Source organism: Bos mutus, chromosome 10 (genome assembly GCF_027580195.1).
Source record: "Bos mutus isolate GX-2022 chromosome 10, NWIPB_WYAK_1.1, whole genome shotgun sequence".
NCBI classification, from domain to species: Eukaryota; Metazoa; Chordata; class Mammalia; order Artiodactyla; family Bovidae; genus Bos; species Bos mutus.
In genome coordinates, this window is record NC_091626.1 from 49833259 (window position 1) to 49855971 (window position 22713).

The window sequence follows — 22713 nt, forward strand, 5'->3', positions numbered from 1 at the left end:
ATACCCATTTATAAAATTCATACATTTTGAAGAAATCGGAGTTAAAAGTTTTCCTAGAGTGAGGTATTAGTTATCACATGAAAATGTTAATTTTTACTTGTTATATAACACAGTTCCATCTACCCTGAAGTATGACTGCAACTTAGTTATATTCTATACTAACAAGCGAGAAGCAGAACACTGGAAGGGGCTATCCTGGCACCATTCCCAGTACGTAAAATTTCCAAGAGTCTGGAGAAAAGAAGAGGGAGGGCAAACGTGGAGGAGACACCCCAAAATAGGAAAGCGTTCCTGCACTCTTGGTGCAGTGTCCGGAGTTTTGCTGAAAAGTAAGGCTGTCTACATTTTTATCTTAAAAAAAAGGTATGCTTATAAGGAGATATGCAAGAAGAAACACTGAAAATTAGTAAATATGACTCAGTCTACTTAATATATTTGTGTATTCTGCTTTTTACAGTAATTATGCAAATCAGGTAAATTTATTTACCACTGTGTAAATTTCTGACATTTCTTTGGAGTTAAATGTCAGTAATTAGCATCAGGCTTTGAGGATTACTCTGACTGAAACCCTAGGAGTAGCTCAGGGTCTAATGAAAGAAGCAGGAGTACTTTGTATACTGAAGTAAGGAGAGCCTTTATTGGCAGCTAAACCAGTTATGTTTGTCTCCTTCCCAAATGAAGGGAGACAGACACAAATAGTCTTCGAGACAATTCAAATCACAAGCATAACCATTTAATAGACTCTTTGAAGAAAGCTATATTTAAAATTGACTACTATACCCCATGCAAAATGTTTTTGGTGTGAAATAAAATAAATTGACTATATAAGATAAGCAAACCTTTTGGATTCTCTGTCATATTCTTCTCCAATCCATATGTATGATTGACAGGCCAGTAGAGAAGTAATATCGAGTTCTTGTACATCATGTGTTGAAGCCAAAACAATTTCATTACAGTTCGCCTATAAAGCAAAGGCAGAGTCAATAACTGAGCAATTTCACTAAATCAAAGTACTACATTCTTCATAATAACTGAAGCATTTACCTTATTAATGGAAAATGCCATGATCATATCTGACTCTTTATGAATGATTTTTGCCTTTCCACCTGGATAGCCCAGATCTGCTTCAACCTACAAGACACATGTCAGTAGTTTTAGTTGTCACAGCACAGCTTTATAAAGATATACATATGTCCCACAAAACTTTAAAGGACAAGAAGAAAATGTAGCAGCAGCAAGAAAGAAGGTACCAGTAATTTTAGTGTGTTGGTAATTAAATGTGGAACTAGCTTTGATTCTCTGATGCCCTGTAATCACCCCAATTACAAAATTTCCATTTGATTACAGGATATTGAGTAACTGTCACAAAAGATTAGCTAACATAATTTTCATTAGTGTTTATAATGGAAAATGTGTCTCTTGTCTCTTCCCAAAGTGCACAAAGACATAGCAGCAAGAATGTGAGAGAAAAAGACACAGAAAGACGATGGAGTCATGTAAGAAATGATATATTTTTAAATAAGGGTGATGAGATAGGAGTAAGAAGTTGGAGAGAAGAACAGTTATAAAGGAATGAAGGAGATGGATGAGAGGAAAGTGTTATGCTTAGAGTCAAAGGTGACAGGAAGAAACAAGAGGCAGAAGCAAGAAGGAGGAAGCATAAAACAATCATGCTTTAGAATAGATTTTGAAAAGGGACAGAAGTGAAGACGGGACAGGAAGCAACAAGGAGAAGAACCAAGTGCAAGAGAGCTCAAGCCTGACACAGTGGAGCATCTCCTACCCTGTGCCACTGAGGTGTGTGGGAGCAGTGAGCACTCTGACTAGTTAGCCAGCTGGGCAGATCATGGTTAGTATCAGAGATGAGGGGTTAACTCCTTGAACTTTAAAGAATGAGCTAAATTTGAGAGCATGGAATACTACCTTGATGTGGCAATCTTCTGCTACGCAGTTTTGTTTGACCTGCTTCACATGTTCTTCTATAGACTTAAACAACACCACATCGTCACAAATGCAAAACACACGCATGAAACGGAATTATAAAAAAAAAAAAAGAAAATCTTCAAATTGAAATGGACACTCCATCACTTAAAGATGGTAAAAATGAATTTACAAGCACAACATTAAGAATTAAACTGAGTAAAATGTGATATCAGATAAAACACAACACAAAACAGGCAAAATTTATGTATTATACATTTAAAAGCAATTTGAAAATAAAAATTCATTAAATTCATTATTTGTATGTCAGTTATATAACTTGGAAGTTCTAACTGTAAACTCAAAAAAACCCAAAATTTTGAAAAATAAAACCTATTTATACAAGCAGATGCATTCTCTACTACAGAGATTCCTATCCTTATAGGGGTTTATTTCAAGTAAAAAATGAAAAATTTTTTTTTTCTAAACACAGATTAAAAGTACTGATAATTATTTCATTCTTACTCAGAAGGAATATATCCATGAAGAGAGATCCAAGGATTAAAATTCACATCAACCATTTACTACACATAATCTTAGGATTTTTCTCCTTACAAGTACATGTTTGATGAGCTGAGGCTTGGGAAAGGAATCACACAAATAACTTTGCTCCTGGTTGATGACGGGACCATTAGGGATGCCTACAATCAGAAGTGGTATTTCTGCTCTGCTGTGGAAACCACTGAAGGTTTCATCACAGCAACATATTCCTCCTAACACCAAAACTTCCTGAAGTGCCTGCTTCTCTTTCAGCCAACATGCCCAACGCCCCACGCCTTCTGTGACTGCCCGAGGGCTGCTGCAGCTGACGCTGAAGGAATGGGACCATGTGTGCAGAGGGTGACTCAGCAGAAGCCAACTGCTGAAGACCCTATCCACCTTTAATCAAGAGGCTAAGCTTCCCACACTTACCGATTTCACAAAGACTTGTTCTGTAGAGTAGTCTCTAACATACTCAGTGAGTAAACATATCTTCTAGTGATTCTAAAATTTCAGCATTTCTCAGAATTTTATTTTTATTAAGTGATTTTTAAAAAATTAGCCAAAATTTTAGCATTCTTAGGATTATTTTGCCAATTTTGGTAATTAATTCACTAGATTTACCAAACCTATAGACCACCAATATCCTATTTAATAATCTAAAAAGATAAACCACTCTTATTATATGGGTAGTTTTAATAAATTTTGCATATTTCTGAACTAAATTACCAATTTTATTTCGTCCTAACAGCCTTAACATTGTTTTTATAATGTTTTTTCATAAATGAAAACCATTTTTTCAGCAGATCTGTGCTAGTCAACACAGTAGCCACTAACCACATGTGGCTGTTTAAACAAAATTAAAAATTCAGTTCCTCAATCACACTAGCTGTATTTCAACTCAATAACCACATGTGGCTCAATAACCACATGTGGCTGATGACTACTATACTGTACAGAACAGATACACATTTCCATCATCACAGAAAGTTCTACTGGACAGTACTGAACAAGACACTGGGCTTCCCAGGTGGAGCAGTGATAAAGAACCACTTGCCAATGCAGTAGACACACGAAATGGGGGTTCAATCCAGGGTTGGGAAGACCCCCTGAAGGAGGAAATGACAACCTACTCCAGTATTCTTGCCTGGGAAATTCCATGGACAGGGGAGCCTGGTGGGCTTTAGTTCATGGAGTCACAGAGTCAGACACAACTGAGCGACTGAACACGAAGCACGAACAAGATATTGATTTCATTCAACAATTTAAATTCAAAGGTACAAAAGGGTACACGATAAAAATTCTTCCATGTAAACCCCCAGCCATGTACTTCCCATGCTGGAGCCAACCAACACTTACATAAACAGCATTTTAAGAAACGTTCAATTTATGTCTGTCCCACGTCCCTGTACCTGGAGAGCCTCTTCTGGTAGAAAAACAGAAAAGTACATACAGCTTGGGCTCCTGATTCCAAGAGCACAGAGATGGAGGGACATAGAGAAGTGGAGGTAAGGGGCAGAATCAGGGAAACTTTTGTTAAGAATGAGGGAAACCAGAAAGGAAACAGCAGATCCTGAATCGCAAGACAAGTACTGAGGGTCTGATCAACCTTGACCCTGGCTTCCCACAGCACTCTGAGGCTCTGATGATTCAACAAAACAAAACTGTCAGAAACCTTATAAACAACTAAAGCATACTTTCAAGAAATCAGTCAATAATTTGAAGAACTAACACTCAGAAAATTGATCCTTCAATAAACTGGCTTGAACTGGCTTTCTGTGAATAACAGAGCTCTAATTAAAATTGCAATATCTTTTAAATCTATTTCTTAGACTTTCTATATCTTACTTTATGGGATTTGGACTCAGTATCACTATAGAAAATGCAGTAAACAACAGATTAAATGAGAGGAAATGAATATAGCTCTGGGGTTCCCTCAACAAAACCCTACATCAATAATTTCCATACCATTGGAGTCTTTCGTTATTAAAAAAGCTTATAAGATACAAAAGAATCCCTATACTTCATTCCTCCAGTTCCCTCACTTAAGTACATAATTTTTAAATCCACAGAAAAAATAAATGGCTGTTGACCAGAACTGACCACAATGGCCATCCAAGTGAGTGAATGACTAGTGAAAAGAGTGAGTCTGGTTCTGCTGCCGTAGGCACGGGGAACATGTGAGAGGCAGTTCTACTTTCTACCTTGGGAAACTGAACCACATAGACTGTCCCTCTTGGTGTGAAATATAATTCATTTTTCTTTTCTCACTGTTTTTGTTTGCCAAATCTTTAATCACATCTTACACTCAGAACACTCTTCAAACTGCTCATTAGCTCATTAAATAGCCAAATGGACTGAAATGCTTATATAAACCATCTGTGTACCCTTCATTTTATAATGAGATCATTTTAAGGTCGAAAGTGCCACTCTCTCAAATTCATGGTTCTTCTTGAACTCTGTATGGCATTACATTCCTAACTTATATTTAGCTTAAAAATCACCATGCAGTGTAGAATCTCTGCCTCACTTTTTAAAAGTAATCTCCTTCATCTCACATTTGTTATTTCTGTAGTTTAATCTCTCTCACAAAATTATCTTGAATTTGTTGCTTCTACAGTTTATCCTGTTCATTTCTAAATGCTAAGTAAATAAAGGGTTATGCTGCATTTTCAATTAAATGATATTTGGAGAATCATAACATAGAGTATACTCATTTATATATTAAATTCCCTAAGCCACCCCTCACAATGTTTGTTACATGTAAAAATCCCAATGGCAAATATTATAAAGGACATACCAACTTTCATTTGATTATACCGGATTTATCCAAGGACCTATGTTGTTTCACTGTTATGAAATAAAAATTGTAAGTTTTTATCTTAAAAAAATTCTCTCAAGTTTGGTACAATGTTACCTATAATGTATGAAAGATAATGAGTTCAAACCAAAAGTAAATTTCAAATAAATCAAGCACTAGAATCATTAGAAATGTTAAAGAAAACTAAATGAAAATTATGAGAGAATTTTTTTTTCCCAAAATACCTCACTCTGCTTTCTTTTCTTAGTGAAAATATATCTCATGAATGTCTCTTGAAGTACTTCTTGTTTAACAAGAAAATGCCAAAGTCGTTTGACTGGAAGTGCAGAAGAATCCCGGGATCTAGTTAAAAAAAAAAAAAAAATATCACACTATTTTAGTATAGAAAATGTTTCATTATTTGCAGATAATTTTTTAAAACCTCCATTACTTCAAAGAAAATACAGCATTAACCGCAACAAAATTTAATGTTTCACTTTGAGTTTTTAGTTCTATAAATCATTCCTTCATCTGGCAATTAATTCTCTAATTACTGATTCTCCAAATGGACAAGCTGAGCTGAGAGTCAAATGAATCTCTTTTTATTCTCTTTTTAAATTATCCTTTAGGTTGGATCTGCTGGTTATAGCATATCATCAATAAATATAAAGTCCCACATTTAATTTTTAACAGCCTAACAAACTAAAAAGCCTTGATCTTTCAAGTTTATGAGCAATACTCTACATCATGGCCAGCTGCCTCAAAAAACAGGATGCTGCTTATCAAAAGGGGCTTCCCAGGTAGAATTATCGATAAAGAACCCATCTGCCAAAAGACAAGACATAAGAGGCTTGATCCCTGAAGGAAGGGATGGCAACCCATTCCAGTATTCTTGCCTGCAGAATCCCATGGACAAAGGATCCTAGTGGGCTATAGTCAATGGGCTAGTAAAGAGTCGGACATGACTGAAGTGACTTAAGCACACAGCACACAGATGAACAGATAGAAGATCAAAACATCAATTAAAAAACCTTACTGTGTTTAGCTTTAAATTACAGACAAAAGGTCAGTAGCATCTTATTTGCATATGTAGACTGTTATCCCAAAGCATTTAAGACTTCTTAAAATGATGACAAAAATAAAGGTTTCTTCCTGATTATAAAATTATCTATTGAAGTATAGGTAATAGGGGAAAAATAATTTTCTATCCAGAATTCAGATATTTTCTTTGGCATATACTGCTAGAAACGGGATTGCAAATTCAAAGTCATGCATGGTTTAAAGGCTACTGGCATGATATTGTGCCAAACTGTCTTCCAGAAAGGTTAAGCCAAGCTACTCTTATTAGCATTATAACAGAATTCTTACTTGAATGGAGTATTCTCAGGTTCTAGCATTGCTTTATTTCGAAGACTAGCTGGTCCAGCTCCAACTGAAAGGTCAGTTGGATATGTGTTGATATAGTTGGGGGGAGGACCTTCAAAATGATCCATTTTCTCTTGTAAGATCTGCTCCCAATTCTCCAAGTTTTTAATCACAGCAATACCCAATGGTGATGTTACAGGCAACTCTAAAATGTAACAGGATATACTTTATTTTGATTAAAGATGTCGACCATCCCCACATATTTACAAAATCCAAGTTATTAGAGCCAAACCGTCTGAAAATAGAAATAAATCTGAAACTATTAATCTAACATCATTTGGATTATTAATGCTTTGAACAAAAGACCAGCTTTCTAATATGAGCTGAGAAAATGTTCCACTTCTACAGGCTGGTTTCCTGCTTTTTCTTCCAACCTTCCAGGTAGTCAGTAATTCTTGCCATGTGAACTAAAAACCACACACTGGAACCTAAGATAAACAAGACACCTCATAACATCTCCAATGCAGTTTTTTTTTTTTTTTTCAGTTCTTTTATATGGATCTTGTAACAAGAAACTTGGTAATTATTAGCATTAATTTCCAAATTCCAAACTTACCAGAAAATTCCAATCCAGCAATGGGAAAGAAATTCCTGACATTGTGAAGTGCAAGCTTAACCATTGTCAAATGTAGAAGAGCCCAGCTGTTCAAATAGGATTAAAAAAATTCTGCTTAATTGAAAAATAAAATCATGAGAACATAGTACTGTGTCAATTGTTTGGCCCAATCTCCCACCCAGAAAATAAGCTGTTTTTTCCTAACCATTTACTACTAAAAAAAAAAATAGTACTTTTGCAGTCTCTGAAAATAAAAGATATGCAACAATGGAAAGGGTTTTATTATACAGCCACATGGAATCTAACAGCATATCAATAAATTATGTAATTTTTCCTCACTAAAAATATTTTTGCCAGCTATTCTTCGAAACAAGATGTGAAATACTCTACTATCTAGCAATTTACCTCGAAAGTAAAGAATTCCTAACCTGAAAATATGTCAGTTCTTATACAAATTCATGATATAATAGTAATGTTGCTTAAAACCAGTAATATCAGGAATTTTTACAAAAGAAAAGGCAGAAAGAAAAAGAAGAAAGCCTCATTTACCTATAGGAGTTAGGGTCTTGGTGCTCCTGTATCTGTATATCTGAAAAAAAAGCATCGTCTTCTTCTTCATCACTATGAATGCTTTCATCAGAATCATATATAACTCCACTATCAGACAAAGGGAGAAATGGCTGCAATAAAATGTGAAGTTATATTTGAATGTATAATTGGGTTATTTTTATCCTAATAATGAACATTTAAAGTGGTGTCAATCTAAATTAAAATTTTCTTTTGAAAATTATACTAGACCTGGGAAAGTCAAGAAACCAAGTTAAAACTCTCAGATTCAATAATAGCTACATACAACACAAATATTTTTTAAATTAATAGTCTTTTTCTTATATATCAGCAACAACTAGTTCAAAAACTCTGAAGAAAAAAACGTAATTAAGAAACATAATACCAAAGGGAAAAACTTTATGACAACTGTGATACCTACTGGTGAAGGAAATTACAAATCCCTTTAAAATCTAAATAAGGAGACTGGAGCATTAAAAATAATGATTCTTTAATTTATGTGTTTTAGGTAATTGCAATAAAAATTTCCATAGGGATTTCTTTTCCTTTTTTGAAACTTGATAATGACTGTAAAGTTCACAGGGAAGAAAAAAATAGGTAAGATTAGCTGAGAAATCTGTCTAAAGTGAAAGATAAGGTTTCTTAGTGAATATTAAAATCAGTAATTAAAACAAGTGCAGTCTAGCAATTGATTGATGGAAAAATATAGTCCAAGAAGAGTATATAAATAAGAAATTAATGTATGTATGACAAAGGTAACATCTTAAGGTGTTGGGAGGGAAGGAAAGACAAAACTGCTTGTAAGAGTGGGAAGAGAGGATAAGGAGGGCACCAAAGTCTGATTCTCACTTCACTCTAGATGAACAGGAGAGTTAAAAGTTAAAAAGAATGAGAGGAGGAGGAGGAAGAGGGAACAAAGGGAGAGGAGACGATAACAAAAGCAAATATTTATTAGTGGGAAGAACTTTGCTTAAAAACAATGTAACATCATTTTATAAAAATAAGTCGGTCAGTCGTGTCCGACTCTGCGCGACCCCATAGACGGCACCCAACACGTTCCTCCGTCCCTGGGATTCTCCAAGCAAGAATACTGGAGTGGGTTGCTATTTCCTTCTCCAAAAGTATGGATAGACATGACTAAATAAACTTCCTAAAACTTCTGTATGTTAAAAACACAAATAAAATTAAAATAAACTGGAAAAAGTATCACAAGTAAGATAAATTGCTAATATGCTTAATAAATAGTTCATTAAAAGTAAGAAAAATATTACAGTTCTAATAGATAATTTAGTTAAGAACATGAACAGTCAATTCCTCAAAGTAGAAAACCTAATGGCTGTAGATTCATTAACATTTTTATATCACTATAACAGGAAATAAAAATTTAATCAAATTAACAAAAACGAAAAAGGAATACTTAATGAGAGTAAAGTCATATGTGTGCTAACTATTCTCAGAGTATAAATCAGTAATCTGGAGATATATATCAAAAGCCTTTGACCCAGTACTTCTTAATTACATAATCAGAATGTGAATAGGCTTTGCAAAACAGATTATTAATCTCAGATTATTTATAAAAATGAAAAAATAAATATAGCAAAAAGCTAATAGGAAAATGGCTATGTAAACTATAACATACTCATCAAAATGAATAGTTATTTCACATGATTCACATTTTGAGATAGATTCTTAATACCTAATTTTTGATAATTTTTAAAAATTCAACATTTGATCAGCTAAGTCAAAATGTGATCCTTTAAAAGGACACACTGTCTATGCAGCAACAGCTCCAAAGTATTTTGGGGCAGTTTGATACCCTTTATATCTGAAGCAGCCTTACCAGAAAAGAGAAAACCTAAAATTGACAACGGAGAAGGCAATGGCACCCCACTCCAGTACTCTTGCCTAGAAAATCCCATGGACGGAGGAGCCTGGTGGGCTGCAGTCCATGGGGTCGCTACAAGTCAGACATGACTGAGCGACTTCACTTTCATTCTTCACTTTCATACACTGGAGAAGGAAATGGCAACCCACTCCAGAATTCTTGCCTGGAGAATCCCAGGGATGGGGAGCCTAGTGGGCTGCCGTCTATGGGGTCGCACAGAGTCGGACATGACTGAAGTGACTTAGCAGTAGCAGCAAAATTGACAAAATAGTATTTTTAAGACTTCAAAATGATAAATGATTTTAACAAACAAAATTTGCCTCAAACTAATAAACTTAAAATCTGTAGGGCAAATAAAAATGCCCCCTTCCTTTTGAACCTCCTTCCCACCCGCCACCACATCCCACCCCTCTAGGTTATCACAGAGCATCAGTTTGAGCTCCCTGCACCATACAGCAAATTCCTACTGGCTATCTATTTTACATATGGTAATATGTTTCAATACTACTCTCTCCATTCATTCTACCCTCTTCTTCACTCACTGCATCCACAAGCCCATTCTCTATGTCTCCATTGATGCCCTGCAAATAGGTTCATCAGTAACATTTTTCTAGATTCCATATACACACATTAATACAAGATATTTTTCTCTTTCTGACCTACTTCATACTGTAAAATAGGCTCTAGGTCCATCCACCTCACTAGATCTGACTGTACGTGTTTTTTATGACTAAGTAATATTCCATTGTGTATATGTACCACAACTTTTTTTATCCATTCATCTGTCAATGGATACCTAGGTTGCTTCTGTGTCCTGGCTATCATAAGTAGTGCTGCGGTGAACACTGGGGTACATGTATCTTTTTCAATTATGGTTTTCTCAGGGTATATGCCCAGTATGGGACTGTTGGGTCATATGGCAGTTTTATTCCTAGTTTCTTAAGGGATACTGTTTCTCTATAGTGGCTATACCAATTGACATTCCCACTAAGAGTGTAGGAGGGTCCCCTTTTCTCCACACCCTCTCCAGTGCTCATTGTTTGTAGACTTTCTGATGATAGCCATTCAGACTGGTGTGAGATGATACATCACTGGAGTTTTGATTTGCATTATAAAATTTCCAGCAGATCCTTGCTTCAAGCCCTTGACATTTGAAATAGTTGGATACTTGACGAGGAAATTTAACTTGCTTCCAGCATTATAAAAATCTCAGCTTTATAAAATGTATCTATTCATGGAGGTACTTTCTCCAATTTGGGATCAAAATATAAAATGTTTACACAGGATAACTGCAGTGGATTAAAATATTCAATACATAAAACATGTTGAAATCCATAATAACAAAAGTCACTTGCTTCCTCTGAAGGATGCTAGAGAATCAACTCATCACTCTGAAAACTGGTACAAAAAGCAAAGAATAAAGCATTTATCCTGTATTTCTCTTTCAAAATGCACTTCAGGTTAACCAAATAGGATGAATAAGGAAATATTTCAGCAAATAAATAAAACTCCCCAAATTTATGATAATGGATTCAGGCAAAGATCATCAATTAACATCCCAAAAAGAATGTTTCCTGGTGGAAATACACAAAACCACCTATGAAGTAATCCTGTACTCCCTTTTCCCTACCTAATCATGGTGGAATGTGATAATGTCTCTAAATTTAACTCTCACTTTACAGAAAAACAGAAAATCAGAGGAATATGGTCAAAAGACCAAACACAGGGATGCCATCAGCAAGCCACTGAAAAATTTTAAATGACAAATTTTGGGGCAAAAAAGGGGCAGGGGTAAATTTAACAAAGTGAGTTGGAGGTAGAACCTACAGATTAAGAGAGACTTAAGACATATCAACCAACTGTAATATATGAATCATTCTGGATCCTGATTTAACAAACCAACTGTTCAAAAACATTTAAGGTATAATGGGGGAAAATGTGAACACTCTTTGGATACTTGATAGTAAAGAACCGTGTGTGAGTGTGTGTGCATGTAAATTTGAGTGTGTGTTTGTGTGTCTATGTGAGAGAGAGAGAGAATGCTTGTGTGTTACTGATTCAAAACCCTTCTTTTTAAAAAATACATAATGAAATATTTATGAATGAAATTTCATGTTTGGATTTGCTCCCAAACAATCTTGGGAGTAGGAAGAATTATAATGCAACAGAGGTAAAGAAGGAAACCTATCAATAGAATGTGAAGTGCTCAAAACACCAAGTGCAGAAAAGCACACACCCAGCACTGTACAAAATGGGACTGTGTAGGATCTAGTCACCATGAGAATCTGATCCCCAGAGAAGTTCCTTCTGCTTTGGAGAAACAGATATGTCGTGGGCCCCACGAAACCCATGGTCTGATGAAACTCTGAAATATCCGTCCACCTTCTCCTGCTCTAATTTCATGCTAACCAAAGTAACTACTGACAATCGGAAGGGATGCTAGATGGTAGATACAAGTATTCCAGTCCCTAGAAAAGGACGATGCTGATTATGTTAGTAAACTGAGTTCTGGTTTATACCTAAGTCCCATATGATTTTAATTTGTCTCAACCATATCAAGTGTCTGATCATTTCTGAATGATTATTCAGCTTCTGGAGTTGAGAGATGAAATGTCTGAACTATGGTGATTGAACCTAGAAGCTGCCCCATCATTCCTATGTGATGCAAACAGACACACATAAAGCATATGTTCCTTAGGCCCCTTACCTTTGCAACAAAATAATCCCACATACTAAGTTCAGGAGGAATAAACTTTTCTTTGTAAGATGGTCTTTCTGCAGGCACAGGTGGTGGGGTAGTGTCCTTTACAGGTCTTCCAGGGACCAGCATTCGCATGTTAAACCTCCTACGGTGTTTATCTATGTCTTCAGAAGGAACAGGAGGTGCTGAATTTAAAGACAGGAAAAAAAAAATCCCATTCTTATTTTCCATTATTAATTCAAAGAGTTAACCTTTCTTTTCAGCCTTGAAAAGAACATTCTTGCCATGTTTTTAGTTTCCACTAAATTACTTGTATCTGTGCTTGTGAACTTTTCTAGTCACTGCATCAGTTTTCCAGCAATCATGACAGAGATGTAGATGAGGATAGACTATAAAGGATTAACTTGCAATGAAGCAGCCTATGTGCCATTAATATAGGGAACAAGGATTCAAGCAATTCTATATACAATGTATCAAATAAATGATGTAGATTCAACAAGTAGTAAACAGAGCACATGAGGGATTATTTCTGGCTATGCTGTTCAAGAAAGAGTCACCGAATGTATATGTAGGATATAAAGCATGCCTTAAAAGAAAAGCAGAGGCTCAACGTGAAAAGAGGAAGTTGACACCAGAAACAAATGATCAATGGCTTGGCTAAATGAGGAATAATTTTCTTTTGCTAGACAGGTGGTCAGGGAGGGGAGTAACAGGGATACTCTGGAGCATGGACTAGCTTGTGGATAGAAAGCTAGGAACTCATCCTGTGGGCCATTCTCATGAAGGCATCTTGAATGAGGCACGTGATGAGGTGAAGTCTGCACGATCAATGAGGACGGAACGGCCTGAACTAGCACAGTGGGTGGTAAAGACCGAAAGGCAGGTTTAGATGTGAGAAATACATAAAAGGAATATCAAAAGGATTCAGGACTAATTGGATATGAGATAGCCAGGAAGAAGTCAGCCTGGTCCTCTCCTGAGGCTCCCTGTCACAGAAAATTTATCTCAAGTTCTCTTTGATGAACATGACTAGGCTACACCACTTTTATCTTTTTTTAATTGAGGTGGAATTTACATGAAATTAACCATTTTACAATGTACAGTTCAGTGGCATTTAGTACATTCATACTGTTATGCAACCAACATCCCTATCCAGTTGCAAAGCATTCTCACCACACCAAATGAAAACTCCACACTAATCAATCACTCCCCATTCCTTTCTCCCCCTAGCCCATGGCAACCAATATGCTTTCTGTCTCTATGGATTTACCTATTCTGAATATTTCATATAAATGGAAGCAGGCACTGTGTGACCTTTTGTGTCTGGCTTCTTAAACTGAGCATCATATTTTTAAGGTTCATGCTGGTTATAGCATGTGTTAATAGTCACTCTTTTTTATGCTGAATTACGTTCCACTGTACTTATATACCACATTTTGCTTATCCATTCACTCTTGATGGTAACCCACAACTATCTTTTGGGAGAAGACTTTTTTTTTTTTTATTTTTACAACGTTGTGTTGGTTTCAGCCACACAACAATGCATATCAGCCATAATTATACATACATCCCTCGCTCCCTCGCCTCCCTCTCCTCCCCCTAGCCCAGCCCTCCAGGTCATCACAGAGCACCAGAGTGGGCTCCCTGTACTACCCAGCAACTTCTCACCAGCTATCCATCTTACACCTGACAGTGCGTATGTTGGTGTTACTTTCTCCATTTGTTCCACTCTCCCCCTCCCCCACTGTGTCCACAAGTCCATTCTCTACATCTGCATCTCCATTCCTTCCCTGGAAACAGGCTCATCAATAGCATTTTTCTAGATTCCATACATATGTGTTAATATACTATATTTGTTTTTCCCTTTCTGACTTACTTCACTATGTATAATAGGCTCTAGGTTCATCCACCTCACTAGAACTGATTCAAATTTGTTCTTCACAATTATCTTTTAAGTGGGCTATTCCCACAGCCTCCCACATGGGCTCCCTACTTTTATTCTTTCACACAGACTATTTTCCACCCAGCAATTAGAGTGGGTCTTTTAAACATCTAAATCAGATTACATCACTCTTCTGCTTAAAATCTTCCAGTAGTTTCCTATCTTCCTTTAGAATAACAGTGATAATAAATGACCCATGAAGCCCTAAGGGACCTTGCCCCCAGTTACTTATCTCATCTCTGACCATACTCCCTGGCTCAGGATAGCCATCTGGCCAGCACAACAGTTCTTGGAAAAAGTCAAGTTAGTCCAACCTCATGACTTTTGCACTCACTTCCCCATCTGCCTGAAATGCTCTGGCCCCAGGTATCTGGACAATCTGATCCCTGACTTCCTTAGGACTCTGATCAAATGTCATCTATTCAGAAATGTGTCTTTTGACCACCCTAACTAAACTTCCCACCCCCTTTTCCCTCATCATTCTCTGTCTACTCACTCTGCTATATTTTTATTGTAGTTCTGACCATACCTGAAATACTATGATTTGTTAATTGTGTGTTTACCTGTACTAGGTGTAAGCTTCACGAAAAGTATGGGGTTTGTCTGTTTTGTTCACCATACCCCAAAAGCCTGGCATATGGCAGGTGTATGTGAATGTAAACATGAATATGTCCTCAGAAGGTTAAGCATGATGATTTGATGAGTGAATTACCATGAAACAATAATAGAAAACTCAGGAAGAGAAAAGAAGTGATTTGGGAGGAAAACTTTTCAATTTACAGTGGATTACAACTGGAAAGGAAGATGGAGATGAGTCATCCATATGTAACAAGAGTGGAGACAATGGGAGTCAGTAAGATCATCTCCCTTACTTTGATTTACATGGGAACTTATTCATTTGATTCGATCTTGGGCACCAAGGACACAGGTTAGAACCTGTACCTTTAGCTAGTGGCTCTCTGAGCCACTATCTCATCATCTGTAACATGAGCATTTCTATGGATGAATTAAGACAGGCAATTTCTGTGTTACAGCACCAAGGTGGAAAACGTTCCCATGGCATCAGTCTATACCTTACCATCCTACCATCTTAAAAAGTGGACTAAAAATATATTCTCATCCCTAAGAAAAAAAAAAAAAGAGCACAGAAAATGGAATTCAAAGACCATGTGCATGATTGGAAGAGCCTGAGTATGACCATGAACTTAATCTGAAGCCAACTACTGGTATACTCTGTAAGAACTATGAGGATTTATCTAAATCTTCTCTACTTAAAAACTTTTTTTTTAAACTTTTAAAAAATAAGTGTGATATCTTAAAATAAAAGCTGAGAAAAGAATGTGGGTTGCAAAAAAAATAATTCTCAATTAATATTTCTACCTTTTAAACAAACACATTGCTAAAGAAAGTTCTAAAGAATATTGACTAGGATACAGATTAACTTACTATTCCATAGTTAAGAAATCTTTAACTTTCCATGCTATGTTACAGATAACACCCTTAATGCTTTTACTTACTTCAATCAACAAACCTTGAGTGTTTTTCTTATGTATGCCTATATATCATGGCAATGAGTTCGGACCTAACTCAACTTTGTGCATTACGGAAAGTCCAAAAATTTTAGCCCAGTTATTTATGATAATGACCAAAACTTATTAATAAAGCTTTTATAAACTCAAAATCACCATGATAAACTATAAAAAAATAAAAACTATCCTTTTCCACGACCTCATTCCTCAACACTATTTCCTCACTTAACTTTACCTTTCCTTTTTTTTTTTATTCTTTTCAAATTCATCAAAAAATGTTACACTGAAACTGTACTCTTTATTCTAATATGAGATTATTTATTATTCTAAGACTGATTATACATTAAACATCACTGATTTTCAAAACAAAAATTCTTAAAACATTAAAAAAACTTTAATTTTCATATAAGAAACTATTTATACTTATATACATTATTGTTATCAAATTTATCTTACCTGAAATATTTTCAGATTGTCTTTGAGGCTTCACAACAAGTTTCACACCTCCTCCAAAAACAGCAGCCCACATTCGGTTGTTTAATGGGTGGGCTGCAAGTCGAAACAATTCATTGGAGGAATTTGTGGCAAGAGCATGTATCAATAAACTCAAGTACACAGCAACAACAGCTTCACACAACAAAATATTCAATTTTGGCTGGTCTTCATCTTGGGCTGAACTCAAGAGATTAATAAGTGAACTCACACCTGTAAGGGTATATAATATTAAAAGAAATATCAGCATAAAGCTCCAGAAGGGAAACAAATCCAAATCTGCAATTGAACCACAATTATGTATCTATATTATACTATATATATAGTATCAATATACACACATGGAGATATATATATATAGATAGATAGACAGATACACATATAATTCCACAGTTTTCCTCCACTTATGCATGCATACTCAGTTGCTTCAGTCGTGTCCAACTCTGCAACCCTATGGACTGTAACCCACCAGGTTCCTCTGTCCATGGGATTTACCAGGCAAGAATATTGGAGTGGGCTCCCATTTCCTTCTCCAGGGATCTTCCCAACTCAGGGATTGAACCCAGATCTCTTACATCTCCTGCAAAGCAGGAGATTCTGGGTTCAACTGCAGAGCCAGGAAGATCCCCTGGAGAAGGAAATGGCAAACCACTTGAGTGGTCTTGTCTGGAAAATCCCATGGACAGAGGAGACTGGAGGGCTATAGTCCACGGGGTCATAAGAGTTGGACACGACTTAGTGACTAAATCACCATCCATAGTTTGAACAACAAAATAAATGATAGAAATTGTTTATAACCTACAGACTAAAACAGGAATCCATTCATCCACAATGAAATAATAAATGAGTGAATAAACAAAAAGAAGAGAAAGCTCTTCCTTATATCACAATTTCAACTAATACGTAGAAAGAAGCATAGAATTAGAAAATCACCACTGAGTAATCTCCACAGTTATATTTGATTCAGGCAGGAGTCATCACTGAACATTATAATTAGCAGGTAAAAGTATGACATTTTACACAATCCTCAAACACTCTCTTCAAAAGATACTTACGAATTGCAAAAGAGAATAATTTTACAAAGGAGAAATCTGGCAGAAACTACCACACAAAGTGGTCAAAGTTAATGGCACCAGTGCTGAGACCAAAGTGGCATCATGTGCCTCTTGCTATTTTGCTCTGAGAAGGGTACAATCTCTCTTCATAATCTGAATCTAATATTAACATCAGAAAAACCGAAACATAAGAACATTCTAAAAAATAATTGGCTAGTACTCTTTGAAAGTGTCAAAGTCATGAGAGACAAAGAAAGGAGGACTGCATATTAGAGGAGATTCGTGAGACAATACAACTAAGAATACAACATGGAAGACTTCAGTGAGATGATTGGTGAAACTATCAAAAAAAAAAAAAACTCTACAGGTTAGACAACAGTACTGTATCAATATTAAGATGCTGAATTTCCTAACACATCCTAAATTTTGGTAACAATGTTATACTTAATAAGAGAATGCCTATTTTTAGGAAAGATAAACTGATATGTGTAAAGGGGCATCATTTCTACAATTTATCCTCAAGTATTTCAGAAAAAAAGTATATATATATATATCCACACAGACACACAATAAGTGAGGGAGAGAGGAGGAATGAATGATAAGGCAAGTATGGTAAAATGTCTACGTTGGGAAATTTGGGTGAAGATTATACAAAAATTCTTTGTACCATTTTTGAAACTTTTATAAGTTTGAAATTCAATAAAAAGTCAAAACAACAATGTTTGGAGAAACATGTATAAAAGAATTTTAAATATACACTCTGAGTCTGTCACTTCCTCCATTGCCCCTCTTTACAAAGATCATTAACATGTAATCATAGATATAGATTAAGAGTAGAAATTTATAAAACTACAGTAAAAATTAAATGACATGGCAAATGAGGAAAGGATGATGAGAGTAGAGGTTTGAAATAACTGATACTGAGAGTGAGAAAGAGCTACCCAGAGGGAAAGGACTGGCAGACACCATGACATATGTGTAACAGGACGGTCACTCCTGTCCTAAATATACCAACATCTTGAGAATGACTGTATTCTGATACATCAGTGAAAAAACATGTGTGATACTGGCTCTCTAAGACTCTAACTCAGGATGTCTAAGGATAAGAAACACAATTGTGCTCACCCTTGGGAAAGATGTTAAACCTTGCTTTTTTTATGCTGGTCAGCACAGCTGGTTTTTGAAGCCTTAACTTTCTGAATCTTCAGACAACATTATAATATTTAAGAATTCCTAATCCATGGCAGAAAATATCATCAAAAACAAACAAACAAAAAGTGATTCACCAAATCCACAAACAACAACAATCAGGGAACCAGTTAGTAGTTTTGTAAAAAGGAGTTTCCAAATAGAAAATTTAAACAAATATAAAAACAGCACTCGAGTTCTCACCGGGCCATTGAGCAGGAGAAGAATTTGGTGTTGCATGTTCTTCAATGCTTTCTGTCCTTAGTCTTCGACGATCACTTAAAAGAAGCCCTTGATAAGCCATTCCTGTAAACTGGTTTCCTTCTGTTTGACTGCCAAACCAAACAAAATTCTGTTATTTATCGTCCACAGAGGTAATAAGCAAGTATACCTTAAACACACTTTTTAAATAACTGTAGCAAAAACAAAACTCTTAAAACTGAATTCAATGTTCCAATAACTTATTTCAGAAAGTTTTTTAAATTAGTTACAAATATTTATTGATAGTTTTTTAAAAGAAAATACCAAACGTTCTATTTGGGCAGATGACATTTAGTCTTTAAAACCTTTCCCAAATGCCGCTTAAAACTTAAAAATCTTTTCCATATTCACTTATTTGTATTTTAAAAGTCTGCTGTAAGGAGATTACTGTTGGTACCAGGAATATCAGAAGTTTCAGCAACTATGTTGTTGCATTCTTAGTCCTGCCAAGTTGTGCAAGCTCAATTCTGAATTAAAAGGTCAACTAAATCTGCAGGAAACTATTTTAGAAAAACCTAAAGTCAAACATGCCCAAATATTTACTTTCCTCATCTTTATGGAGTGTGGGAAATACACAAGAAGAAAATAAATATGACTTCTCAGAGAGTCAATCACAGCCTAAGAACTAGAAAAGATATATTTAAACAAAATGTATTTGGATTCTCATCTGGCACCATTTGAAGCAGTGACTGATATCAAACAAATTGTCTTTGATCATTAAGGTGATCACTGTCAACTAAATAAACTTTTTCTTATTTACACTTCCAAGTTTTGAGAGTTCACTTAGACATGGCCTTACTAGGCTAACATCAGAGTTAGGCCATTTTGAGAGAGTTAACTCCTTATGCAATAACAGTCTTCCCACAAGAGGCTGCTGAGTTTATAAGAAAAAAAATCTAGATACATGTTTAATATACATTTAATGTGATTCTATTTATAGTACAAACTTTTCATTTATTAACATAATTCATTTAAGTCTAGGTCATCTTTCTGACTGATTCAATTTCTTACTACTTATATTGCCCTGGTCATTAAAATATAAAGTATACACTGATGAAGGCAATTAGACATTTAACAAAATTTCAAACCATTACATCTATTGATATCACTTTTAAAGACTGATACCGAAAGAGGTAAGTAAAATTGATTTTAATAATTCAATGCTAGGAATGTACTTTATCATTTTTCAAAAGTTTTCCCTCTTTCAACTGAAAAGCAAACAAACAGGAACTAATCTAATGCCAAAGGAATAGCTCCTAAGGGAGAAAAAAATTAGAAAACTTCATATTATAAATTACTTTGGATAATGGATACTTCTTTTCTTGAAAACAAAAAGAAGATGGTGATGATAATTTTCCTTTACCATCTGTCATTTTCTACTTGTCTCTGTTGTTACTAGGTGATTGCTAAACTAAACAATTATTTTCTCATTCTCATAAAGTACACACGGTGGTCATATTCCAGGATTTTTCAGTCCCTTGGAAGCAGAACCTTAATATAACTGTGGTATAGTTTAATGTTTTTGCTGTATAAATACTATTTGGGTGATTTTTTTTTTTTTTTTTGTAGCTATGACTGTCACATAATGCTTGGTAAATTGATGCAGAAAGTGATGCTGCTAATGAATGAAGTGTGTGCACCTAAAACCAAAACAGCCACAATTACATTTTGTACTGATATTTCTACAAACAGTAGTAGGTTAAAGATCAGAAAATATCCAAGAAACTAGCAATATCATAAATAAGACTAGATCCTACATGAGACTACTAACTCTGCCTTAAAGCTTCTAAAATAACACTCACCTAATTTAATATGCATTCTTACAACAAAGTTAACTGATTTATACACATATTTATCAAATATTCATTACTGTGAGCCTGCCGTTTTGCAGGCCTTGAGTAAAGTGTCAACGTTCACATTGCTGGGACTGTCCTAGCCTGCTAATGAATAGCTTAAATAGTAATACTCAAAAAAAAGAGAACCAAAATTAGCAGACAATTTTCAGAGCTTTTATTTAAACTTGCCTTATTAAATTCCCCTTGATGAAACTGAAGAACTGATCTTATCAATAAGAATGAATTAAATGTTTAGAAAATGTATCAATCACTGTGTGAAATGGTTAATTTTCCAGAAAGCAAGATATCCATCCACTTAGAAGTAATGCAGTCTGAAAATTTTAAATTTTGATAGTTTAAAAAATTATCAATATAATATCAAAACCTACAGTGCCATGCTGAATCAACACTTGATTCCTACAATCTTAAAATCTGAAGGGATCTTAGAAATAGTTTCATACTTTTTCAAAGCTTATCCAAATTTCCTGGAACTAGAAATGTTAACTTAGATTACATTAAATGCCAACGTAATTATAAGCACTGAATGAATTTTCTACTTTTCCATATTCACCTATCAAATAATTTAAGTAATCTCAACAGGGGCTTCCCCAGGTAGTACTAGTGGTAAAGATCATGCCTAACAATGCAGGAGATGCAAGAGACATGGGTTTGATCCCCGGGTCAGGAAGATCCCCTGGAGGGCATGGCAACCCCCTCCAGTGTTCTTGTGTGCAAAATCCCATGGACAGAGGAGCCTGGTGGGCTCCAGTCCACAGAGTCGCAAAGAGGTGGACACACCTGAAGTGACTCAGCATGCAAGCAATAGGATGATATGACCAGTTAATCTTGGGTTCTTCAGAAGCACACACTACCAGAGACTGAATGTGCATTTCATACAAAAAAATTTTAAAGAAAAAATGCTGGGGAACTGAAATGACATCAGCCACTGGAACTGGAAAAAGCACAGGACAAATACACTTAGGCTAGTACAGAGGAAGTTTGATCAACTCTCCAGATCCTGCCATCCTCCCTAGGGTTTCTTAGCATCTACCTGCTTTTACGTTTTCAGCATAGGATATAGTTTTAATTTGGGGTAGTTAATTCTGTATATTGTCACCCTGATTATTTACTTATATGCACAGTACATCATGAGAAATGCTGGGCTGGATGAAGTACAAGCTGAAATCAAGATTGCTGGGAGAAATATCAATAACCTCAGATATGCAGATGACACCACCCTTATGGCAGAAAGTGAAGAAGAACTAAAGAGCCTCTTGATGAAAGTCAGAGAGGAGAGTGAAAAAGTTGGCTTAAAGCTCAACATTCAGAAAACTAAAATCATGGCATCCGGTCCCATAACTTCATGACAAGTAGGTGGGGAAACAGTGGAAACAGTGTCGGACTTTATTTTTGGGGGCTCCAAAATCACTGCAGATGGTGATTGCAGCTATGAAATAAAAAGACGCTTACTCCTTGGAAGGAAAGTTATGACCAACCTAGACAGCATATTAAAAACCAGAGACATTACTTTGCCAACAAAGGTCCATCTAGTCAAGGCTATGGTTTTTCCAGTGGTCATGTATGGATGCGAAAGTTGGACTATAAAGAAAGCTGAGCACCAAAGAATTGATGTTTTTGAAGTGTGGTGTTAGATAAGACTCTGGAGAGTCCCTTGGACAGCAAGGAGATCCAACCAGTCCATCCTAAAGGAGATCAGTCCTGAGTGTTCAATGGAAGGACTGATGTTGAAGCTGAAACTCCAAAACTGTGGCCACCTGATGTGAAGAGCTGACTCATTTGAAAAGACCCTGATGCTGGGAAAGATTGAAGGCAGGAGGCAAAGGGGACGACAGAGGATGAGATGGTTGGATGGCATCACCGACTCCATGGAGGTGAGTTTGAGTTAACTCCGGGAGTTCGTGATAGACAGGGAGGCCTTGTATGCTGTCATCCATGGGGTCACAAAGAGTCGGACACAACTGAGCAACTGAACTGAATTCTGTCCATATTCTCATTA

At 35.8% G+C, this 22713-nt stretch overlaps 1 protein-coding gene across 1 annotated transcript in view; it reads right to left on the minus strand.

The window, feature by feature from the left end:
• The window catches only part of DMXL2 (Dmx like 2), a 167465-nt gene that overhangs the window by 9472 nt on the left and 135280 nt on the right, over positions 1–22713 (minus strand). Inside the window, 11 exon segments of the mRNA XM_070377897.1 lie at positions 840–961; positions 1045–1131; positions 1924–1986; positions 5506–5623; positions 6629–6830; positions 7242–7327; positions 7791–7921; positions 12401–12579; positions 16322–16570; positions 18805–18933; positions 20426–20501. Coding sequence (XP_070233998.1) covers positions 840–961; positions 1045–1131; positions 1924–1986; positions 5506–5623; positions 6629–6830; positions 7242–7327; positions 7791–7921; positions 12401–12579; positions 16322–16570; positions 18805–18933; positions 20426–20501 — 1442 coding nt within the window.